The 22,717-nt window shown below is 44.9% G+C and overlaps 1 protein-coding gene and 1 pseudogene across 1 annotated transcript in view; one reads left to right on the top strand and one right to left on the bottom strand.

Annotated features, from left to right (window-relative positions):
- Positions 1-284: 284 nt before the first annotated feature.
- TUBGCP3 (tubulin gamma complex component 3) overlaps positions 285-22,717 on the bottom strand; it is a 98,432-nt gene continuing 75,999 nt past the window's right edge. Inside the window, exons 18-22 of the mRNA XM_012464769.3 lie at positions 15,302-15,390; positions 14,731-14,862; positions 9,833-9,973; positions 4,096-4,212; positions 285-1,418 (exon numbers count right to left, since the gene is read on the bottom strand). Coding sequence (XP_012320192.1) covers positions 1,260-1,418; positions 4,096-4,212; positions 9,833-9,973; positions 14,731-14,862; positions 15,302-15,390 — 638 coding nt within the window. The 3' untranslated portion in view covers positions 285-1,259. The remainder of the gene's footprint in view (positions 1,419-4,095; positions 4,213-9,832; positions 9,974-14,730; positions 14,863-15,301; positions 15,391-22,717) is intronic.
- Positions 13,351-13,931, top strand: LOC105725635 (ubiquitin-ribosomal protein eS31 fusion protein-like; annotated as a pseudogene).

Below are 22,717 nucleotides of genomic sequence, written 5' to 3'. Positions count from 1 at the left end.
ATGGATTCAATTCTGCATGGCCAGGATTCCTGACAGCCCCTTTAAAGGAAATCCATACCTAAAGGAGTCAGATGTGGATTAAATAACTAAAGCACCGAGCCTGTGGCCTGAGCGGTGGCACTGCCTTTGCTTCTACACCTAAAGTCACACAGTTAACTTCCTGGTTTCACTGATTAAATAATTCCTAGGCTGTACCACATTAACTCGAATCCTATCAACGCTCAACCCCCAAACCCACAAGTAAACTGTCCCTTCATAAACTATTCAAGAAATAACAATGCATCTGAAAGATAAGTGCTTTTAATTTTCTAAATTTTCACTTATGCAACATAAAGGCAGATTTATGTGACCTGATAATGACATTTTTACAAAAAACAATCCCCCCCACCAACATCTTGGTCAGTAGTATATAAATATTTACAATGAAAAAATAGGCAAGGAAAAAGGAAATCTTCATTATCCATGTCGATTTCTTTCCAATGCTTATCAGGAATTTTGAAAATAAAATATCCATTAACTTTTTCTCATCATTCCTATTTACACGCTGCTTCAGCTGATGATCTGTGGTATTTGGGTTGCACTGTATGAGTGTTTTTGTTCTGTATCACTCCTTTTTCTATACTATTTTAAAAATCTGAAATAGTAAATTAAATATAAAAATGTAAACTCTGAAAGGAGAGAAAATAAGAATAAATATGTGTAAAGGTTATGCATTAAGATACAAAGGGTCTCACAGAGGTAAATATTTTACAACACTAAAAAAAAAATAAAATGCTCTATATATTTTCTTAGTTGGGACATTCTGTTTCAATTTAATTTTTGGTTATGTTAACAAAAATTACCTCTAAAGAGGATGTTAAAAAAATAGCAATGACGTTACCATCTTAACTAATGAATATCCTATCACCCTAATTTTTTCTAAAAGAAATTGATTTTTTTAAGTGACAAATATAAATTATAACATAGAAAGCTTAAGAAGCCTCAGCAAATTATGGTATCTTTTAGCAATGAAGACTTTTAGAGACGAATGTGAACAGTGCAGCCAGCCTACTTAATTTAGTGATTTACAAATGCGTTCGACTGCGACGTGTGAAACACGACGTGGATTCTCCCACCCGCCCGCTCCGCTGAAACACGGCGCACTCGTGGGCGGAAGGGCAGGACACCTGCAGATGCAGTTCCTGGAAGACACCAGTGGGAATTCTGTGTCTAGCAGCGCAACGAACATCATCTGCAGGTCCCTGGGAGGACCGCGAGCTTCACGTGTGGGAGCTGCGCCGCCCCCTGGTACCCAGAGACACGCGGAGCCTGGGCTCCCTGGCTTTGTAATGCTCATTAAAGTCCAGCCTGAAGCTAAGAAACCGAAGACTCTCGTCAGAGCTGGTCGTCAGTAACACCAAAAACTGCTGCACGATACCCTAAAAAGACGAAAAGGAATAAAATATTATTTCAGAAAAGAGTGACCCACAAATGTATTTCCCACACCCTTAATCCCCTTTGAGTCGGGTGTGTTTTTCCTTCCAGATCCACAGGCTCTTAGTAAATGCCTGCCATGGGAGGCGTCCAGGAAGCCAGTGCTGCTGGGACCCTGGAGTCCACACAGCCAGTGCACCTGCATTAGGAACGGGAGCACTTTTACAAGGACAAATTAGCAAACAATACATTTTATTTGAAAGCAGCTAACCAATAGGTTTTTTCACTTTGTTCTTAAGTTCCACAAGAATAAGCAAAACAGGAAAGTCCCAGATGTTGGAACGTTGTATTCTCTTTATTTTGAGTGCAAAACTCAGTGGCACACACTTCACTTTCACGCGACTCATGAAGGCGTATTTAGTCCTGGAGCCTGCCCTGGAGAACACATCGAGAGCATCCATAGGGTCTTTGGGTCTAGCTGCTGGACATGATGCTGCAGCTGCCCTCTTCACGGGCGTGGGCGTCGCTACCATCCTGTTACTGAGGGGCCTTTGTAAAGATGTGCCAGCCCTCAAACTCTGCCAAGACGAAAGGACTGACCGCTTCTATTTCAGGCTGAAAGACTTGCTTACTGAGTACAGGAACATCCCTGCCCAGTGCTGGAGCCTACTCCATGCCACGGGACACGGATCCGTTCATGGGAACTGCCAGCCGGGAAAGATATCACGGGACTGCAGAGAACGCAGTCACTGAGGCTCCGTGTCCTCACCAAGCCCCTCCCAAGTCTCCACCAGCCATTGCCCCTTCCCAGCTTCCGGTCAGAAAAACAAATGCAGAAGCTCCCAAGTAGGCCTGGAAGAGCCGGTCTGGATGTAGGCTGTGGTAACTTCACCTCTGAGCAGGCAAAGGCTGTGTGTGTGCACGCGTATGTGCGTGTGTGCGCACGCGTATGTGCGTGTGTGCGCATGTGTGTGCGTGTGTGTGCGCGTGTGGGATATTACTGCCTTTTTAGGTAAGGGGAGAAGAAAGCACCTATGAAGTTATATTGCCAAAAATACAGACAATGACTTCCTATTTTGTGAGAAAACTGAAATACAATGATCTGTGAAACTGACTAAAAGGAAATCTAAGGCTATTTCTTCCACAGTTTTGACGCCGTTCTTCCCCATCAATGTGAGAAGCTGTTAACACCCTGCTGTCTCCAGCACTGCCACAGAGAGCAGAGATGGGCTCCTGCTGTCACAGAAAAGACACTTCTTTGTAAATCAGGACCATTCAGATTTAAGACTGTAATTTGGGTAAAATTAGGATTACAGTGATTAAGATTACTTTTTAAAAAAGTATTAACTCCCTCAGGGAAATGTGTAACCATAAACATCATATTCTCTCTCAGAAATAAGCACACAGACAAGTCTTTAAAATAACCCACTGCTCCTCTGTAGCTATGTGACTGTCTGATTTTACAGAGTTGTATAGACCTAGCCATTAGGTCCATTCTATTAGAAACGAGAATACATACTGTATAAACAATACGAGTTCAAGAAGGCATTGTGTCGAAACTCCATCCAACAGGGGTGCCTGTGCACGGAACATGACCGGCCAGTCACTACCCCCTTTTATAAAACTTCAAGAATGCAAAAGTAGGCCAAGGTCAGAGTAAGACCACTTGTAAAAGGGGCAACGTTCCTTCTTAGTTATCTTGAAGAAAAATAAGTATTTAAAAAGTATAAGGGCTGGGTATGTAATCCCAGCACTTTGGGAGGCCAACGTGGGTGGATCACTTGAGGTCAGGAGCTTGAAACCAGCCTGGCCAACATGGTGAAACCCCGTCTCTACTAAAAATAAAACAATTAGCCAGGCATAGTGATGCACGTCTGTAATCCCAGCTACTGGGGAGGCTGAGGCAGGAGGATCATTTGAACCCAGAAGGCAGAGGCTACAGTGAGCCAAGATCACACCACTGCACTCCAGCCTGGGTGATAGAAAGAGACTGAGTCTCAAGAAGAAAAAAAAGTATGAGGACCTGGGAAACAAATTAGGTGCCCACAGAACAAAGCAAGTGAGGTCTCACTTTCAATTTTGAATCACACTAAGGCACCAGCACACAAACCCACAACGTTGGAGGGCTGGAGGCTTGATGCGCCACGATTAGTGAGCAGAGACGGAACAGAAATATTTTTCATGAAATCTTTTCATCTCTACCTCTCTCACTAAGATCACACTGAGAAATGGAGGAAGTGGGAAATGGGACCCACATGTGGAGGCGAAAGCAGAGTTCAGACGTGCCCAGTCTTCCGGGGTCTACACCATGTCTGCTGGCTGGCCAGCCCCTCTCACCCAGGCTGGACAGCTGCCTCAGGGACAGTCCCCATTGGGAGTCACTGGGAGGCCCAAGTGAAGGCAGCAGAGATGCCTGCAGGTCCCTGCAGTCCCACCACAGGGGAGCATAGGGGCCACTCTTTGGCCAGGGTTCTCACTGGCGGCACACTGGCACTGCCCGGAGCCCAGGCATACCTGAGTCCCCGAGAGGGTCACAGGGTCCACCGTGGGTGCTACTCACACCTACACAGATCAGTGGCAGACCAGCAGGGCTGACTCAGCTCTCATCACGGCGAAAGCAACTGTCAGGCACAGAACATGGGCAGAGTGGTGTGAAAAGCAACTCTCTATCCTCATACACACCTGGTAGAAATGTGTCAGTATTCGCAACTGTGAGCACATTTTTGGTATAGATTCTTTAAATTCTCCAATCCTCTTATTTTCCTCCTCTTCCTCCGCCGCCGTCACTCCCCACTGGCCCTGAAGAATCAAAAGTGCCAAATGTAAGTAAAACCGTGATGGAAAACGGATTATGGAGTGAGGCTGAAACAGGTATGTGGCGGGGGAGATGCTGCTTTCCATGCCCCTCTGTACCCTTCAACACTTTCTCAATACCCCTCTGATGCCAGACTCTCTCTAGCTTACTTTTTTCAATTAACAATGTATCTTGAGAATATTTCAGATGAATACTTCTGGGCACACAGAGAACTGCCTCTGTTTTTTTTTTTTTTTTTTTGAGACAGTGTCACTCAGTCACCCAGGATGGAGTGCAGTGACGTGATATTGACTCACTACAACTTCTGCCTCCCGGTTTCAAGCGATTCTCCTGCCTCAGCCTCCTGAGTAGCTGGGATTACAGGCACGCACTACCACGCCTGGCTAATTTTTGTATTTTTAGTAGAGACAGGGTTTCATCATGTTGGTCAGGCTGGTCTCGAACACCTGACCTTGTGACAGGCCTGCCTCGGCCTCCCAAAGTGCTGGGATTATAGGAGTGAGTCACCGTGCCCAGCCCTCTGTTGTACAACATGTAACAATGTCTATAATTCATCTCAAGCTGATCACTTTTCAGTATGATAATCAGCCTTTATCCTTCCCTCTGGTGTACACATTTTTATACAACAAAGACAGCATGTGTGAAGTGGAATCAGCTGGCTCAAGGTGTCCACACCCTTTAAACTATTATCTTGACTTTAGTGAGAATGCTTCTAGCTCCCTAAGCATGGTCTATTTTTCAGTACTGGAGATATGCACATTTATTTCTGTTTTTAAGATTATTTTCAATCAATGATGAATTTGACTAAATGCTTCTCATATAGCCTATATAGGAATTATAATTTTATTTGTTTATTTTTTATTTTTATTTTTTTGAGATGGAGTTTCACTCTTGTTGCCCAGGCTGCAGTGCAATGGCGCGATTTCAGCTCACTGCAACCTCTGCCTCCCAGGTTCAAGTGATTCTCCTGCCTCAGCCTCCCAAGTAGCTGGGACTACAGGCATGAGCCACCACGCCTGGCTAATTTTGTATTTTTAGTAGAGACGGGGTTTCTCAATGTTGGCCAAGCTGGTCTCGAATTCCAGACCTCGGGTGATCCACCAGCGCTGGCCTCCAAAGTGCTGGCACTACACTGTCTGTGGGCTGCTTCTGGACCTTACCCTGTTCCACTCACTTGTCTTTCCTTGAGCCAACTACTGTGAGCTTATTCTAGTACTAATTCACATGCCCTCAGCAGTGTGTGAGGGTCCCTTTCTCCACATCGTCACCAGCGTTTGTTCTTGCCCATCTTTTGGATAAAAGCCATTTTAGCTGAGGTGAGATGACATCTCATTGTAGTTTGGATTTGCATTTCTCTGATGATCAATGATGTAGAGCAGCTTCTCATATGCCTACTTGCCATTTGTATGTCTTCTTTCGAGAAATGTCGATTCAGATCTTTCGCCCATTTTTTAACCAAATAACTAGATGTTTTCCTGTTGAGCTGTTTGAGCTCCCTGTATATTGTGGTTATCAATTCCTCATCAATGGGTAGTTTGCAGATACGTTCTCCTGTTCTCTGGGCTGCCTCTTCACTTTGTAGACTGCTCCCTTGGGGTGCGGAAGCTTTTCAACGTGATGAGACCCCCATTTGCTTTGGCTACAGCTGCTTGTCGAGTATTACTCAAGACATCCTTGCCCAGACCAAGGTCCGAGAGTGTCCCCCAGTGTTTTCCTGCAGTAGTCCCATAATGTGAGGTCTTAGATCTAAGTCTTTAACCCATTTTTATTTGAGTTTTGTACATGGCAAGAGACAGGGGTCTAGTTTCATTCTACACAACCGACTTTTGTAACAACAAAATGCCAGCTTTCTTTCCTCGCCTCTGTTCTTCCCCTCGGCTTGCAGCCTTGGCTGGACCATCGGTGCAGAAGCGTGTGTGTCTTGCTCTGTCTCAGGGATGTGCTTCCAATATTTCACCCCCAAGTATCATGTTTTGTTATAAGATTATTCATGCAAACCTTTTTATCAGGTTTTACTTGGTATTAAATGATCTTCGCCATCTATTGAGATGATCATATAACTTTTCCCCTTTAGTTTATAAACATGAATTACAGTATTCATATTAGAATGATAAAAGGAGGTATTCTTGTATTCTTGGAATAAGCTGAAACTTATCTGTAACACATTATCGCTTTGATCTATCAGTGTGGTAATACTGTGGACTTCTCCGTCCATGTTTACGAGGGAGACGAGGACAGACAGCAACAAAAGCTAAACTACCCAAATGCTTTGTTCCAGCATCAGGTTACCACCTTAGAGAACTACGTTCAATTCTGTTTTATAAGTAAATTGATCCCTAAAAATTAAAAGCCAAAATGAAACCGATTAATCTAACTGTGCACTGAGTTGATGGAACAGCCTTAAGGGAGCAATTATTTCAAAGGACATTACCACGTGGAATTTGAATGCATCTATTTAGTGGAAAAAAATCTCGGCAAAAAATTTAAAAAATATATTAGAATAATAGAAAAAGTATTTTTCTTTTTTCCCTCAAAAAAAATTGCAAAAAAAGTAAAACTGTTTTCAAAACTATATTGTTCCCGTATCAGCGGCAGGTTCTCATTCTGAGACAGTCACACGAATGGGTGCGCATGGACGCGTTATCGTAAGACCGCAAATCATTACGTGCGATCCTGTCAGAAACCGATGTTTTCAACACTTAAGAAACATTTTTAAAATGAAAGAAGTAAGTCTGTTAACCCTACATTTGAATTGGAAATATCACTCTAAATGCAGGGGTACGAGAAGAAAGGTGGAAAGAAACAGAAGGGCCATGAGGAGGCGAAGACCCTTTGGGGCCCCCCACTCAACAGCAGCCCGAGAACATGGCGGCACCGGGGTGCAGCGGGCAGGCGCCGCTTCGGTCCCAGCACGCAGCCGGGGCTCTGTCATCTTTCCAGGAGGTGCCGTGCATGATCTCTTCAGAACCTGCCGTGGGCCTCAGGTCTAAATGACTGCTTTGAAGATTATCTTGCCTTTTGAATTTAAATGATTTCTTGGATGTGGCATTCGCTTTTGTGTCTCTTCCTGCCTCCTTAAGCAAGTCTAAATACAATACCCTGAACCAACCTGGACTTGGCCTGTGCACCTATCCCACTTGGCAAACTGTCCAAGAGAACCTTCCACTCCACATGGCCGCTGACAGGCTACTAGCACAGGGTTAAAATCCTAAGGATTGATTGTGGTCAACTTTTAGATAATTTAGTAATTCTCTAGGAGAGAAGCTTCTCTGGGGCATGTGGCAGTCTTACACATGGCAGTGGCCAGCACGCATTGAATGCCTACTAGGTAAGCGACAGATATCATCACACACAGGTAAATGACTCTGTGAGGTCGTACTCCTCATCACCCATTTTACAAATAAGGAGACTACATCTTGGAGAGGTGAGCTGCCCAAAGGCACAGAGCCAGTAAGTTACAGAGTTAGGTACAATCGTGAGTACGTCTGACTTTAAGTTATCCATAGGGTTGCCTGGACCAGCCCTAGGAGATTCTGTGTGCCAACTCTACAACACTCCAGAATTACCAAAATCCTCTTTGAGTAATGAGACCCCTTAGCGACACAAATGTTTCCAAACTGCACCAAAGGAATAACCTGTGCTCCCAGTGGCGGAGGCCTCTCCAAGCTACGTACGGTCCCCTAACACAGGTTTCAAGGGAAACCATACTGTATTGACTGAATAACATCTTCGACAACCCCAAAAGTAAGGACAGCTATAGATTAATGACAGACACAGCCGAGAAACGCATCATGAGGTGATTTCCTCCATGTGGACGTCACCGAGTGCCCTCACACAAACCTCAGCGGTGCAGCCTATACACACCCTGACTTCAGGGCACAGCCTATGCTCCTAGGCTGCAAACCTGGGCAGCGTGTGGCTGTACTAAATGCTGTAGGCAGCTGTGACACAATGGTAAGTATTTGTGTAGCTAACATATCTAAACACAGAAGAGGCACAATGAAAATATGGCATTGTAATTTTACAGGACCACTGTCATATATGCAGTCTGTCACTGACCAAAACGTTACATGGCACATGACTGTATCTCGAAAAAGTAAAAGATTACACAGATCATAGTAAATAAAAGAAATCCCATAAACAGCCAAACTTGCTTAATAAATCATCCCACAAGGTCCCGGAAATAACCTTAAGTACAGCAATTTGGTTCATAGACACATATATGTACACACACACGGGCATGCACCTGCACACACACATATATGTGCACACATGCGTGCATGCACCTGTACACACACATATACACCTATGTACACACATGCGTGCATGCACCTGTACACACACATGCATACACATATGTACACACATGCGTGCATGCACCTGTACACACACACACGTACACATGTGCATGCACCTGCACACACATACACACGGATGTACACACGTGTGCATGCACCTGTACACACATATACACGTATGCACACATACGTGCATGCACCTGCACACACACATACACGTTTGTACACACGTGTGCATGCACCTGTACACACATATACACATATGCACACATACGTGCATGCACCTGCGCACATATATACACGTTTGTACACATGTGTGCATGCACCTGTACACACACACATATACACGTATGTACACACACGTGCATGCACCTGCACACACACATATGCACACATACATAAATACCTATACATATTCCACATACACATAAACTTGCATTACAGGTATATAAACATACATATAGTCTCCAACTGAAGATGGTTTGACAAGATTCTTTTACTTCAACAATGGGTTTATCAGGGTACAAGTTGAGTATCCTTTATCTGAAATGCTTGGGACCAGGAGTATTTTGAATTTCAGCTTTTGCAGTATTTGCACATACAGAATGAGCTATCCTGGAGAGGGGCGCAAGTCTAAATGTGAAATTCATTTATGCTTCATACACACCTTAAACACATAGCCTGAAGGTAATTTTATACATTTTTTTATAATTTTCTGCAGGAAACAAAGTTTGTGTACAGTAAGCCATCAGAAAGCAAAGGGGTCAGGTGTGGAATTTTCCACTTGTGACATGTCAGTGATGAAAAAGTCTGGGGTTTAGGAGCACTCTGTATTTCGTACTTTAGATGAGGGATGCTCCACCTGTATTAAATGCGCTTCCCATGTGGAATGAGCTGACTGGGACATAAGCCTGCTGTGAGTTGGGGAGCGGCTGCAGATGCGCAGATCTGCAAACTGCAGTGTGGTGCAGGATCCACGAGCTTCCAGCACCGCAGCGATGCAGCGGGGAGACAACTGCGGAGACCCCCCGCAGCGGCACTTAGTAACGAGCACGGGTGTGAGACTGATGCTGCTGAATGCTGCCGCTTTTGTTTGTTTTTTGAAACATGATGATGATGATGGTGAGCGTGACCCCTCCCTCTTTAAAGCTATCCACACTTTCTCAGGACTTCGAAAGCAGCATAGGCACCTCTCAACCTGGCTGACCATTCTGGCAAGAAAGTTACGTGTTGGCATTTGTGATTATCGTGTGTGCCAAGGAGCTCATTATTCAAATAGAGAAATTCACGAGTGTAAATACCTTACCTCAATTTCACGCTGTTTCTTTTTCTCTTCAAACTGTAATCGTCTCTGCAGTTCTTCCAGAGCAGCTCTGTATATGGCATCTTGAGCATTCTGAAGTTCAATAATTTGATCAAACACAGCTCTAAGCTGATTTAAAAGTGCCTGAAGAGAGATGACCGTGTTTTATGAATACAGCGTCAACAAGCTTACTGAATTTCTTAAAAAAAACACTGATAATTAATGAAAAGACACTCTAAAGCAAGATATCAACTAAAATTCTCAAAGTGTTCATTAGCTGCTCGTTCATTCCCTCACCACACGCTTCCCGAACCGTCCTGCTGAGCAGCACCACACTGGGCATCAGCAAAATGTGACCATTCTGCACCCGCACGCGCCATAACAAGAGCAAGCACGACTGCCCGAGTCCCACGGTGGGCCAGGGGCTCTCCGCAAATCATCTCCATTCCTCACAAGCTTAAAAATAAAGTTCTGCCCCAAATTTCAAAGCTAGACAGCAGGTAGTTACAAGGAGAACTATTTCAAGATTTAGAAAAGAATAGGAAAGTATCTCCAGTTGTTTTAGATATAGTAAAAACAGGTAATGAAAATTATGAGAAAGGAAATACTCAGTAAAATATAAAAAAGCAAATTCAGCAAGGTTTTTAAAACGTATATCCTATTTTATACCAGGAATAAAAGGATACCTTAACATCAGGAAAAAATTCCTAATGCTTTAAACATACATCAATGTCACAGCAGGTATCTCCCGTTCATTGCTTATAACTGCACAGTAATCGTCAGTATACAACTACTGTACTTTGTTAATCTCTCTCCTAGTGTGGCACGAAAGGACGCAATGAAATCTACACGACAAAATCATTTCTGTAAATTAAAAATGTATACACAGAAAATACCATCTATATACCCAAGGCCATAGAGCAAACACATTAAAACTGATGCAAACAGCAGGGAAGGGGGTAAAGGAGGGAGGAATTGGGGTATTGGCGGGGAAGGGGTTCAAATTAAACCCAAGAACATATGAGAGGCCTTTCATGGACCACTGATGGCAGAGTTCCATGACTGAAGAGAAAGGTTAACTCTACCCTCTGCCATCTTAGGTTTGAAAAAACACACTAACAATCTCAGGGCGGAGCGAGGGGTAATTTCAAAACTGCAGAAGAAAACTGTGATAAAATCCAGCACCCATTCATAATTTAAATAAAGCATCTAAGCAAACTAGGCCTACGGTAGAACCCTCTTAGTTTGACAAGGTCCTATCAGATGTATTTGCAAACAAAACAGCCAGCGGTGAAGCAATAAAGCACCCCCTGAACATCAGGAATGAGAATGGGATTCCCTTTGCGTTTAGAGTCAGCCTAGCTAACACTCAGATGCATGAAAAAGCAGCAAAGGCAGGCTGTGTGCAATGAAAGAAACAAAACTGGTTTTATTTATAAAAAAGATGGACCGAGAAAATACTAGAATAGAAAAATTAGAGATCAAAGTAACAAAATCAGTACCATTTCAGACCAGTCAAATTTGTCTAATGTAGCAGTAATGTAACAAAAGATTTGCAAGAAGTTTATAGGAGAAAGATGACATAACTGTACTTGAGAAGCATAGAAGAGCTGAGGTAACGAGGCTCCAGGCCCGTGGTCGGGAAGACACAGTACCGTGGATCTGCGGAGACACTAAGATTAACACGACTTTACAGCGATGGAAAGCCACCTCTCACCACCATTGTCTAATGGACTAATACTATTCCGCAAACATATTTTCCCTTATGAAAGGATGGCGATGCATGGGTTCAAAATTCATTTGCTAAGTCACAGCAGCACCATTCAGAGTTGAGCTCATGCCTGATCTCAAGTGAGACAGAGCTGAAATGAGTATTTGCTGAATGGGTTTCAGAACAAACACGCAGGAAAACTTGGTATTGTGCAGTGAACAGCCCATGCTCTCTTTCACTAACTACAATGCACTTATGCAAAACAAGGTCTTCAAATTACATGGCAACGAAAACAATGTGAACTCATTTGGCAAATGACAGAAGGATGTGATCAAGCGATGCTGTTCCTAACATAAGACAACCACGTGATCAACAGGGCATCTTACGAGTTCTCCTCTTAGAAGCTGTTCTGTCCTTTTGATAGGGTCTTAAAACAAATAAGCAAAATAAAAGGTAGAGATGGTTTCATCTGTTGTTTTTAGTAAAGATTTTCTAATTTGTTTCTTTACGTAGTCTAATGAAGGATAATTTCTTATCTTTGGAAGAGCTGACGTGTCCACAAGGTGGCCCACTGACATGGACTTCAAGCTCAGGGTTCTGCCGCACAGGGCAGAACAGGGTCTGCCGCACAGGGCACCCGCAGGAGGACGCTCTTTGGCAGCATCAGTGGTACCAATCCACTGTGCAATTCACAATTCCTCTCAACACCGCGCAAACACAAGACAAAAAACGTGCACAGCCTCCAGCTTCAAGGTTCTATGCATCAAACCGCCTTGGTTTTCTTAGTGATACAATAAAATGTTATATTTAAAATTGCTTATGTCAATAATGGATTGTTTTAATCTGTTTTACATACTGGGTATTTCTTTTTATTAAAAAAATAAACCTCATTTTAAACAAATCATCAAATTAAGAGTAAAGCCATCAGCAAAGGCAAGTTCAGAAATGATGATGAAGCCTCTGGCATGATCCCTCAATGACGTCGGGGGGGCCAACTCGCACATAAACACCCACTTTCACCAGAGCACCGTGCTACAGACGGGAAGATTTTCCTCCCTGGGATGCTGTTCTTATCAGTGAAATCGTCTAGAGGCAAAAGCCATGACAATTTATTTTACACAGAACATTCATATCTGTAAGTGGGCTAAAATTCCTACATTATCCGTCAGCTGTGTGGAATATTACTTATTTGCCACAATTGTTCTGATATCAGTATGGGTATAATCCTCAGTAGTTCAAACATTTTCTGAACTCCATGAAATCTAGTGACTGTCAACATCTCTGCAAAACACGCAAACCCAGGCATAAAATAGCAACACCTATTGTCCAGCTACTATGGTCAACGTTATACTTGAATTGTATAATTCTTACAAATCTACTGGAGAGAGACTAGGACCGTGCCCTTTTAAAACAAAACACTGGAGTCAAAAGCTATGAAGTGAAACTCAACCCTTGGTCTACCTGGCTACAGAGCCGGTGTCTATCTGGCCACGCAACTGCACCATGAGACAGGCCATTGCAGCTAGCGGCACACAAGTGCAGGAACACAGAGCGATTTGTTACACCGACTGCCTGAACGTGTGCTGACCACGCTCATCGGCGTCTACTGAACACAGAGAGGCAGCGGCTGGCAGGCACCCCGAACCCTCCCATAGCTTTAGTCCGTAACAAGACCAGGGTTAGTAATAGAGGTTTCAAGGGCCTCTAACCTCAGGAGGTACATTGCTTTAATTATTAATTATACTCAAAGTATTTTAAATTATTGTTCTGCCATAATTTCCACACATTTATAAAAACATTCCAGGTTCTTCCTTTTCTATCCGCCATCTGAGCCTCAGGTGGGGCCGCCACCAAAATGCAGATTTTCGTGAAAACCCTTACGGGGAAGACCATCACCCTTGAGGTTGAACCCTCGGATACGATAGAAAATGTAAAGGCCAAGATCCAGGATAAGGAAGGAATTCCTCCTGATCAGCAAAGACTGATCTTTGCTGGCAAGCAACTGGAAGATGGACGTACTCTGTCTGACTACAACATTCAAAAGGAGTCCACTCTTCATCTTGTGTTGAGACATTGTGGTGGTGCTAAGAAAGGGAAGAAGAAGTCTTACAGCACTCCCAAGAAGAATAAGCACAAGAGAGAAGGTTCAGCTGGCTGTCCTGAACTATTAGAAGGTGGATGAGAATGGCAAAATGAGTCGCCTTCGTGGAGAGTGCCCTTCTGATGAATGTGGTGCTGGAGTGTTTATGGCAAGCTACTTTGACAGACATTATTGTGGCAAATGTTGTCTGACTTACTGCTTCAACAAACCAGAAGACAAGTAACTGAGTTAATAAACGACATGAACTAACATTTATTTTTGGATTTTATTGCACTGCTATAAAGAATGATTTTTAAGCACCAAAAAAAAAAAAAAAAAATTCCATATAGAAGCAGCTTTAATCCCAACCACGTTTTTACATGACTGATAGTTGTTTAATAATGAAAGTCATGGCTGGTTAACCTACACACACAAAAATGTTGATGAAGTAAAAGCCCTGATGCGGGGTGTGTTCCACTGACAGGCCGTGAGGAGAGTGCAGGCCTCGCCGGAGGTAACCTCCACCAGCCTGCAATGTCTGTGAAGTCAGAGTTCATGTAAAGATGCATCTGAAATGTTGCCCCGACTTCTCAGTATATTTGCTTCAAGTGAAAGCAATGTGGTTCCTTACAGCCCCAGACCTCAGAATAAAAGCAGAACTCAAGGAAGATCTGCTACGTGGAACGTGCAACTTTCAGAACATGCACCCTAAAGGAAAGAATGTTTGCAAAAAGCCTCATCCATGTTACCACGTGTTCTGTTCTTACATTGTGTTGCTTACTTTGCTCAGATATTAACCTCAACTCAAAACTCATGGTTTTCTCTTCTGAATACCACAATAGGATATCACTGTATCTGAAAAATGGAAGGTATTACTATTTTCTACAATGTTGATATCCATTTTAGAGTATATCCTCGTGTCAGCACTATTGCACTGCTGCTCCAATTCTGTTCAGAAACTGTACCTTCAACTTTAAAGTTTTAATACAATTATCTCAATGATCGCAAACGTAGCTGCATCAGGATTTCTAAGATTCCCCATTTGACAAGGACCCAAGAAAAGAAGATTCTGAGTTTGGTTTGTTGCTTCTAAGCAAGTCGGAGTCTTACCCTGGAGTCACTGTCCAGCAGGCAGCGGGAGATGATGGTGTCCAGGAAGACTTCATGAGCTGCGATGATGTGATCCAAATCCTGGGCCTGCTGGACTTTGTTCCAAAGCTCGTCCCAGGAACATTCAAGCACCTGGGAAACAGCAATTTGAAGATGCTAAATAAGCTCATGTTCTTCCTAGTATAGCACCACTTATAAAATATATACCACAAATGGGGGGCCGAGGTGGGCAGATCACCTGAGCTCGGGAGTTCAAAACCAGCCTGGCCAAGATGGCAAAATCCCATCTCTACTAAAAATACAAAAATCAGCCGGGCATGGTGGCGGTCACCTGTAATCCCAGCTACTCGGGAGGCTGAGGCAAGAGAATTGCTTGAACCCCTAGGGCGGAGGTTGCAGTGAGGCGAGGTCGCGCCACTGCACTCCAGCCCGGGTGAAAGAGCAAGACTCCATGTCGAAAAAATCTATAAATAGACATGTATATATATAGACACACATACATGTGCCATGTGAAAGCGTAAGACATGACTTACTTATTTAGATTAAAATCAACAGAATGACTGCAGTGTACCTCAAATGTGATGTAATACTGCATCTGGTGAATGAAATGGACCATCTCAGAGGCCAGGATGTGACACTGGTGCAGCACACCGGAGAACTCTGCAAGGCAAGAGCCGGCGTCAGGGGCAGTACACACTTGCCGACAGCATGCTGTTCTCCCTCTCACCCGCCTGCACGCTCCCTCCAAACAAAATCCGTCGTTTACATCCCTGACCCCTTACCTGGAAACATCCTCTCCATGACCAACTTCTGTGCTGTTCAAGCTGAACAAGAACAGCTACCTAACCACGCGGTACTACACTACTTTAAAACACGTAGAACACGCCGCATAGAAGCTTTGTATTCGTTTTCGTATTTAATTTTTACATACAATTATATTTTGCTTAACAAAATATAATTTAATTTTTTATAAGGCTTAGAATTCTAGAATTTTGCTTCACAAAATATAATTATATTTAAAAATCAAATACAAACATTTATTTTGTACTAATACAGTGCACTGGATAAACAGAAGCTCTGCTTCACGGCTTTACAGTGAGTTTGCCTGCTGTGCATGAAACAGTCACTCTTCCCTCACTCTCTGGAGATAAAGGTGGCATTTCTTTAAGCAACCGCCCGTGGCCTTGCCGCCTGCCTGTGAGAAGGAGGAGCTCGAGGGAGGTCAGGAATGAGCTCAGACTCTCCTTTTATCCTTTAGGAGATCACACAACCATCACCAGGCTGGAAGGTCACCACAGAGCACACTTCTCTGCTCGCACTTTTAATTTTTTGTTCAAAGACTATAGCAGCATATTGTTACACTAATGTATGTGATGGCTCAAATCAGAGCCGACCCATCAGTGGGGTGATCACAAAGAAGCTTTATAACATGGGTCAGCTTGGACATGTTTTGTGACTGCTTCAAATGCCCTCCTGAGTTACCTCGATAACGAGACCGAGACTTGCTATGTGTGCAGTTATGCAAGACGTCAGTCTCGCCTCTTAAGACAGTAACGAAGAAGTGTAATTTAAGCCTCTTAATAGAGGTGTGTGAAGATAATAGTGGCAATGGATACTTTTTTAAACATACTCTTTCTGTAAGTTAAAGATTCACGGACACCTCGCAGTTCTGCTGTCTTGGTTTAACACGTGACAGCTCGCGCAGTAGAGAAAAGTGTGAGAGGAGGAGATAGAATTCTAAGCTTTATAAAAATTTAAATTCTTAAACAGATGATCAACTTATACAAGCATGAAATATGTATGTGAACTGTCTGAACACTGTCCGAAGGCACAGATTCCACTAACAGGCAGCATCGCCGGCCGACCCCAGCACCAGGGAAAGGAGGAGGACGCAGCACAGAGAAGGACCCTCCTCACCTCCCCAGTGCCTGGGCCTCGGGGAGGGGCTGGAATTCTCAGCACAGAGGCTCAGGTGAGGAAGGGGATCCCACCAGGAGAGCCGGAGAGCTGTGAGGCAGACAAGGGTACACATCATATACCAGCACTTACTAAGTGAAGTATGTGGCAGCCAGTAACAAAAGATATTTTAAAAACAAATTTCAAAAGCAAAACAGAACTTGCTTCCAAGGAGACAGAAGGATTTTTAGTTAGGGATAACTGACGGCACCTTTCAGATGGAGCAAACCGATTTTCTCAAGAGGGGGACGACACACTCTCTCTCAGGATATGAACAGGGGGGAGGTGGCAATCTACCCAACGAGGAGCTCCGCAGGGCCTCGTCCACATCCACGCTCCACCCAGCACCTCACAAGGGAACAGGCCCACTCGAGGGCTCTGGCGCCTCCCCGCCAATGGCTATACCTGATGTGTCAGAGGCATACAAAGTTTAGAGCTCTGCTGAGAATCCTCAGCGCTCCTTCCACGGCCCCGCAGACAGTTAAACACGAGCTATAGTGTCCACAGCCATGAGATGCACTCTCAGCTAAGACCCTCAGAAGAGACCCAGCGGCCCTCAGGCCCATGACATCTCAGAGCATCTGTACTCGTGAGGCAACCTGCCGCACAGCTGCTCCACACGCCCCAAGTATCTTTCTTGCCATTAGGAATCTACAACCCACAGATATGGTCAATGTGCATCCTAAGAATGGGCTAAGCTTTGAGGTTCATCTGAAATCCTAGAATTATGAGTGTACTTCTCCCTACTAAAACTACAAGTAAGAGTCTACGATTTCCAATCGAGTAACACTCAAAACCTCTCAAACTACAATTACTTGTCAATATAAAAGGGCATGATAAATGTTGTTTTAAGTGATATTCAGCCATGTCATGGTTTCAGCAAGCTTCGAAGGAAAATAACTACCACTCGCACTCAATTTTAGGTTTTAACACAGAGCTCAAATGAGAGGACTGTGTCTTCCCCACTAAAGTCACTGGACTATGAAGACTACAGTCAGTCTCCCCTGGAGAACTGAGTGTTTAAAACATTCTACAAGTGCACAGAGCGTACATATATTTGTTCTCAAGATATTTCTCGAATGTGGTTTGATTTCTCTCCAGCGAAGCAAAGTTAGATGAAATAGTTTAGAAACCACCTGTGGAAGGTTTTTGTATTTTTATGTGAGTATTATCACAGAGCTCTGGTGGATCTTTTCACTGGGAAACAAAGCGACGAATGTCTGCAAGTCACACGGCACGACTCACAGGTCTCACCATGACATCCGATGTCCCCATCGACCCTTCCCCAGGTACATGCTCAGTGTGATCCTAAAATGCACTGCTGCGCACTTAGGCACAGTGAGCAAATCTGTTTTATTTTCTAGCATTTTCAAGCAACTACGCAGGTTATACTTATCAATCCTGACATCTTTCAGAGAAGGTTTAACCTGACAAAATCGTAGATTTCATCTAAAAATGAAGTGAAACTTCACCTAAAAGTTCACCTTCACCTAGAAATGCGAAGCAGGATACTGTCAGCACTTTCTCTGGGGGACCCTAGCTTTGTCACAGAAGCATAAAAACTGTTTGTGGCTCTTCTCCATGTTCTAGCTCCTGCTCCGTGCTCTGTGCGCGACAGAGCTGCTCGGTCCCGCGAAAGCTCAGATCTGTGCTGCTCTCCTCTTTCTGAGGCTTCCTCCAGTGTTCTTTTCAGGGGTCAGACAAGCAACCAGCACCTGAGTAACACGCCGGTTTTTAGTGGCACGCATGTGCTTTTGCTAATGTCTTCTACATTTCACTGTCATGCTCGTATTTATGAAACCAGGAATTTTTCTCTGGCTTCATATCAGTCTGAAAGTAGACACAGTGATCAGCGATTAAATCATTAATTCTAGTTCATAATCTCTGATTTTCTTGAGTGTACAATTTCTCTGATTACTGTTCTAGATTCTTTAATGTCACATTTGGAAATGAAAATGCAACTGAATGGCCACAAAACAAAACTAACAAAAAACACACAAAACAAAACCGTGACGCAATGCTCGGTGCCATCCAGGAAACACCGTGACACAATGCTTGGTGCATCTACAAAACAACACCGTGATGCAATGCTCGGTGCCATCCAGGAAACAACACCGTGACGCAATGCTCGGTGCCATCCAGGAAACAACACCGTGACGCAGTGCTCGGTGCCATCTAGGAAACACCGTGACACAATGCGTGGTGCATCTACAAAACAACACCGTGACGCAATGCTCAGTGCCATCTAGGAAACACCGTGACGCAATGCTCAGTGCCATCCAGGAAACAACACCGTGACGCGATGCTCAGTGCCATCTAGGAAACACCGTGACGCAATGCTCGGTGCCATCCAGGAAACGACACCGTGACGCAATGCCCAGTGCCATCTAGGAAACACCATGACGCAGTGCTCGGTGCCGTCTAGGAAACAACACCGTGACGCAATGCTCAGTGCCATCTAGGAAACACCGTGACGCAATGCTCGGTGCCATCTAGGAAACAACACCGTGACGCAATGCTCAGTGCCATCTAGGAAACACCGTGACGCAATGCTCAGTGCCATCTAGGAAACACCATGACGCAATGCTCAGTGCCATCTAGGAAACAACACCGTGATGCAATGCTCAGTGCCATCTAGGAAACACCGTGATGCAATGCTCAGTGCCATCTAGGAAACAACAACGTGACGCAATGCTCAGTGCCATCTAGGAAACACCGTGATGCAATGCTCGGTGCCATCCAGGAAACGACACCGTGACGCAATGCTCGGTGCCATCTAGGAAACACCGTGACACAATGCTCGGTGCCATCTACAAAACAACCCCGTGATGCAATGCTCAGTGCCATCTACAAAACAACACCGTGATGGAATGCTCAGTGCCATCCAGGAAACACCGTGACGCAATGCTCAGTGCCATCTAGGAAACAACAACGTGACGCAATGCTCAGTGCCATCTAGGAAACACCGTGATGCAATGCTCGGTGCCATCCAGGAAACAACGTGACGCAATGCTCAGTGCCATCTAGGAAACAACACCGTGACACAATGCTCGGTGCCATCTAGGAAACACCGTGATGCAATGCTCGGTGCCATCCAGGAAACGACACCGTGACGCAATGCTCGGTGCCATCTAGGAAACACCGTGACACAATGCTTGGTGCCATCTACAAAACAACACCGTGATGCAATGCTCAGTGCCATCTACAAAACAACACCGTGATGGAATGCTCAGTGCCATCTATGAAACAACACTGACACAATGTCCAGTGCCATCTACAAAACAACACCGTGACGCAATGCTCGGTGCCATCTAGGAAACACCGTGATGCAATGCTCAGTGCCATCTAGGAAACAACACCGTGACGCAATGCTCAGTGCCATCTAGGAAACACCGTGATGCAATGCTCAGTGCCATCTAGGAAACACCGTGACGCAATGCTCAGTGCCATCTAGGAAACAACACCATGATGCAATGCTCGGTGCCATCTAGGAAACAACACCGTGACACAATGCTCGGTGCCATCTAGGAAACACCGTGATGCAATGCTCGGTGCCATCCAGGAAACAACACCGTGACGCAATGCTCGGTGCCATCTAGGAAACACCGTGACACAATGCTTGGTGCCATCTATAAAACAACACCGTGATGCAATGCTCAGTGCCATCTACAAAACAACACCGTGACACAATACTCAGTGTCATCTATGAAACAACACTGACACAATGTCCAGTGCCATCTACGAAACAACACCGTGACGCAATGCTCGGTGCCATCTACGAAACAACACTGTGACGCAATGCTCAGTGCCAGCCTCAACTGCTGATGTCCCACTCCCACCCACCCCAATGCTGCCTGTGCCTTCCCCTTCTCCCTCACTCCCAGCCTGGGCAGCCTGCAGCCCTGGCTCCACTGGGTTTGCACTGTTTCGCTCTCTTGGCATCAGCTCTGCCTGCATCCCTCGCACCCCCAGTCACTCCAAACCCGCCTCTTTCTCCCAGTGCGCCCTTGAAGGCTAACTCATACCCCCTTGCTCTGAATCCACCTCTTCTTCCTCTTTGATTTTCAGCCTCCACTTCCTTCTCTCTATCAGCATTTCAAACAGCCTCCCAACAAACAAAGCATCTAATTTGGTTAGAAGTTTTGACTTTGATCTTGCCCAATTCTTCTGTAGTCTATCTTTACATTTTCAGATGCTATATGGCAGCTCAGAAGGATCTGTTGGTTGAAAAAGTATCGTGCACCATGACGGACAGGTCTGCAGCCCCTGCCCCAACCCCGTCCTCCTCCTAGCCATGCCTCCCTGCAAGAGTGCAGTTCCCACTCACTGACGCCACTCCCACATTCCACTCCACAACTTCAAGGATCATATGGGCTAATGACATCTAAAATCTCTACCTCTAGTCTAGATCTGTCTTCAATTTAAGATCAGTCTAATTAATGGTCTCACAAAGTAACCTAAAAAATACCTCAAATTAATGTATTTGAATGGAATCATCACCCCAAAGGAGCTCCTCCTCCAGTGCTCCCTGGGTGATAAAAGATGCTACCATCCACCAGGTCAAGTCAGAGACCCAGGTGCCACTGAGACTCCAACCACCTCCTGGCCTCCATACACACATCACCTGGTCCTGCTGGCACCACAGCCCAAGTCGCTCTCAAATCCATTCCCTTCCCTCCAGCCCCGTGACTGCTGTAACCCTGAAGGCCCACGTCACCTCACATGATTACAACTGGCTGCTCTGCTAACTACCATGGTCATGCCCCAGGCCCATTTTTCTCAACGACCTGAATCCAGGCCTTCAGGACCCCCTCCCGGCTGGGAGCCCCAGCCCCCGCTGGCAGCACAGTCCCCCTCCCCACTGACCGGAACAGCGCATCCTCACCTGTCAAGAGGCCAGCCTGGACACCACCACCTCTGGAGCCTTCTGTAAACACCCACATCTGTCAGATGCCTCCCTTAAACATTCCTATGCGACCTGGTTTTCCCGTATCAATTGACTGTAAGTTCCTGTGTAAAGTCTGTTCTGTCTGCATAAGCCATGAGCTGCCTGGCCACAGGGAGCTGGTGTGTCACCTCGTCACTGGGAACCAGCAACAGGGAGCACTACAGAATGCATGATTAGACACTCGAAGTCAGGGCAGGCAGTCTGCATTCATCTGGATCTTGAGTATTCAAATCCACACCTTTTCAAAAGATTCCTATAAGCAAGGTCAAGTCAGCCACGATGTGAATACAGGTGTTCTTTCCTTTTGCAGTTTTCCTTCTAGAAAAATCACCTGTTATTGTATCTACAGTGAGGACAGAGGACAGCATCTTCAGTGGTCTTCTTCTGAGACAAAGCCCCTTGACAGTGAGAGACCTCTGGCTGCTGCTGTGAGGATGCTGCTACTGCAAAGGACCCTGGCAACATCATCCACATCACGGAAGTCTGAAATCACTAAAGTACTACATCTATTTTTCTTTCCCAAATGAGAAGTTAAACACTACAGGCAATAGTAGTTCTGAACTTGTAACTGCTCTAAGGCTCTAGTGACTATGAACTCAATTCACAAGGCACAACTCAGTCCTTCCGTCTCTAAAAGATTCCATTTACACCTGCAACACGCCTAGAATCTCTTTACCCAGCACTGAAAATATATTTTAGGCACATGTTTTAAATGTGTTTTTATGGCTGGCCCACAAGTAAATACATAAGGATCCTAAAAGCAAAGCAACACTGGCAATGAGGTCCAATTAATACAGGAAGCACACCTCCTGCAGGGCCAAGACCACACTGGACAGTTGATACAAAAAATCAGGCGGCCACTCTCCTCACGCCTGGGCAGCAGCTAAGCGCCAGGCCCTTCCACAGTTCTCTACTGCCCCCTACAGGCTGTCGGGAGAACTTCAACTTTGACTCAAACAGGCTCCTCAGGACTTGTGCAGGCACCTTCAGCCAGAAGCCCCTCATCCAGAGATGCCCCTACAGACAGCACCGAGCGCTGCTAAACATTGGATTTGTTTTTGTCAGAAAATGCCTTGCAACAAT

Source organism: Aotus nancymaae, unplaced genomic scaffold (genome assembly GCF_030222135.1).
Source record: "Aotus nancymaae isolate 86718 unplaced genomic scaffold, 86718_ANA_hifiasm-v0.15.2.pri h1tg000044l, whole genome shotgun sequence".
NCBI lineage: Eukaryota > Metazoa > Chordata > Mammalia > Primates > Aotidae > Aotus > Aotus nancymaae.
Note: the sequence above shows the minus strand (reverse complement) of the source record. Positions and strands in the feature narration are given on the sequence as shown.